Source organism: Muntiacus reevesi, chromosome 2 (genome assembly GCF_963930625.1).
Source record: "Muntiacus reevesi chromosome 2, mMunRee1.1, whole genome shotgun sequence".
Lineage (NCBI taxonomy): Eukaryota > Metazoa > Chordata > Mammalia > Artiodactyla > Cervidae > Muntiacus > Muntiacus reevesi.
This window is the reverse complement of record NC_089250.1, coordinates 117,868,138-117,870,779: the sequence shown is the minus strand read 5'-3', so window position 1 is coordinate 117,870,779 and position 2,642 is coordinate 117,868,138. Positions and strand designations below refer to the sequence as shown.

The window sequence follows — 2,642 nt, the reverse complement described above, 5'->3', positions numbered from 1 at the left end:
TCAAAAATATACAAGCAACTCATACAACTCAATGCCAGAAAAACAAACAACCCAATCAAAAAGTGGAAAAAATACTTAAACAGGCATTTCTCTAAAGAATGCATACAGATGGCTAACAAACACACGAAAAGATGCTCAACATTGCTCATTATTAGAGAAATGGAAATCAAAACTACAATGAGGTATCACCTCACACTGGTCAGAATGGCCATCATCAAAAAGTCTACAAACAATAAATCCTGGAGAGATTGTGGAGAAAAGGGAACACTCTTGCACTGTTGGTGGGAATGTAAATTGATGCAGCCACTATGGAGGACGGAATGGAGATTCCTTAAAAAAACTAGGAATAAAACCATCATATGACCCAGCAATGCCACTCCTAGGCATATACCCTGAGGAAAACAAAATTGAAAAACACACTTGTATCCCATTGTTCATTGCAGCTATTTACAATAGCTAGAACATGGAAGCAACCTAGATGACCATTGACAGATGAATGGATAAAGAAGTTGTGGTACATATACACAATGGAATATTACTCAGCCATAAAAAGGAACACATTTGAGTCAGTTCTGATGAGGTGGATGAACCTAGAACTGATTGTACAGAAAGAATGAAGTGACTCAGAAAGAGAAAGATAAGTATCGTATTCTAACGCATATATATGGAATCTAGAAAAGTGGTACTGAAGAATTTATTTACAGGGCAGAAGTGGAGAAACAGAGAATAGAATTATGGACATGGGGTGAGGGGAGGAGAGGGTGAGAGGTATGGAAAGAGTAACACAGAAACTTACATTACTATATGTAAAATAGCCAACAGGAATTTGCTGTATGGCTCAGGAAACTCAAACCAGGGGCTCTGTATCAATCTTAAGGGGTGGGAGGGGACAGGAGGTGGGAGGGAGGTTTAAAAGGGTGGCGATATATGTATACTTATGGCTGATTCATTCTGAGGTCTGACAGAAAACAACAAAATTCTGTAAAGCAATCATCCCTCAACTAAAAAAAAGAAGAAAAAAAAAAGACTTTTCATGAAGGTGGCGCAGAAGGCGAAGAAGGAAGCCCCTGCCCCTCCTAAAGTTGAAGCCAAAGCAAAGGCTTTGAAGGCCAAGAAAGCAGTGTTGAAAGGTGTCCACAGCCACAAGAAAAAGAAGATCCAGACGTCACCCACCTTCCGGGGGCCCAAAACACTGTGGCTCTGGAGTCAGCCCAAATATCCTCGGAAGAGCGCCCCTAGGAGAAACAAACTTGACCACTATGCCATCATCAAATTACTCCTCACCACCGAGTCAGTCATGAAGAAAATAGAAGACAACAACACACTGGTATTCATTGTGGATGTCAAGGCCAACAAGCACCAAATTAAACAGGCTGTGAAGAAGCTCTATGACATTGATGTGGCTAAGGTCAATACTCTGATCACGCCTGATGGAGAGAAGAAGGCATATGTTCGACTAGCTCCTGACTATGATGCTTTGGATGTTGCCAACAAAATTGGGATCATCTAGACTGAGTCCAGCTGGCTAACTCCAAATATAAAAGTTTTCACTATGAAAAAAAAAAAAAGAAAAAAGTATTAAAGGCAAATATGAATAAGGTTTAAAAATCAAATTAACAGAAAAAACTGAAGGGATTATTACATGGGAAAATGTGGGTGGTATTGATTAAAGTTACAATTCATAATAAAATATAAGCAGTTTTACTTTGTATGTATCCAACATCATACCACAGTACAAAGCAAATACAAAGATAATATGACATGCATGTACTCATAGAAATGATCAGTCTTGATCATGAAAATGATGGAATGTAGAAGCTATAAACAGTAAAGCAAATAACCACATTTCCTCTTTCAAAAACAGTATATGATTTATTTCAAACACATATGAATCAGTTATAAACAGTTAACTAAGATACCTAGAAACTTAAAAACATAAAGGAAATCTTAGCGGGATAAACTTTACTTCATTTTTTTACTTTTTCCAGATTTTTTGATGTGGGACATTTTTCAAGTCTTTATTGAATTTGTTACAATATTGCTTCGGTTTTATGTTTTGGTTTTTTGACCCCGAGGCATGTGAGATCTTAACTCCCCTGACTAGGACTCAAACCCACACCTGTTGCATTGAAAGGTGAATTCTTAACCATTGGATCACCAGGGAAGTCCCATTAGAGGGATAAACTTCAAAACATAAAAATAACATACATGAATAACAAGAAAATAAAGTAAAAGTTAAGTGTCTTCTGTTTATTAGAAACCATGCCTATTTTCTAAACCATGTTTCTAAACAATTAGAAACCATGTTTATTAGAAATAAATGTTACTTAAAAACTGGAACGTTTTTCATTAAAACTATTAGTAAGTCTCGATATCCTCAATATATAAAAATCTTGCAACAGAAATAGCTACCAACTATACAAAAATGGAAATGCACAATGAGAATATTTCATACATATGGTCAAGAATTATGTGGGGGAAGTTCATCCTCATTAATAATCAAAAAGACGTGTTAAAGACAAAATATTTTTGCCTCTGTTGATGGGGAAAGATGAATTGAACCCTCTCATAAATATCTGATGAGAATGTACATTGATAACATTTTGAGGAGTATTTTGATAATATCTGTCTTGACACAGTAA

General features: G+C 36.2%; 1 protein-coding gene across 1 annotated transcript; it reads left to right on the top strand.

Moving 5' to 3' along the window:
* Positions 1 to 1,033: 1,033 nt before the first annotated feature.
* Positions 1,034 to 1,510, top strand: LOC136158147 (large ribosomal subunit protein uL23-like). The gene has a single exon (XM_065919912.1). The coding sequence runs from the start codon at positions 1,034 to 1,036 to the stop codon at positions 1,508 to 1,510; it is 477 nt and encodes a 158-aa protein (XP_065775984.1).
* Positions 1,511 to 2,642: the final 1,132 nt, after the last annotated feature.

What these genes read in the sequence shown, in the direction of transcription:
- LOC136158147 (XM_065919912.1), top strand. Translation starts at nt 1,034, where the DNA reads ATGAAGGTGGCGCAGAAGGCGAAGAAGGAAGCCCCTGCCCCTCCTAAA.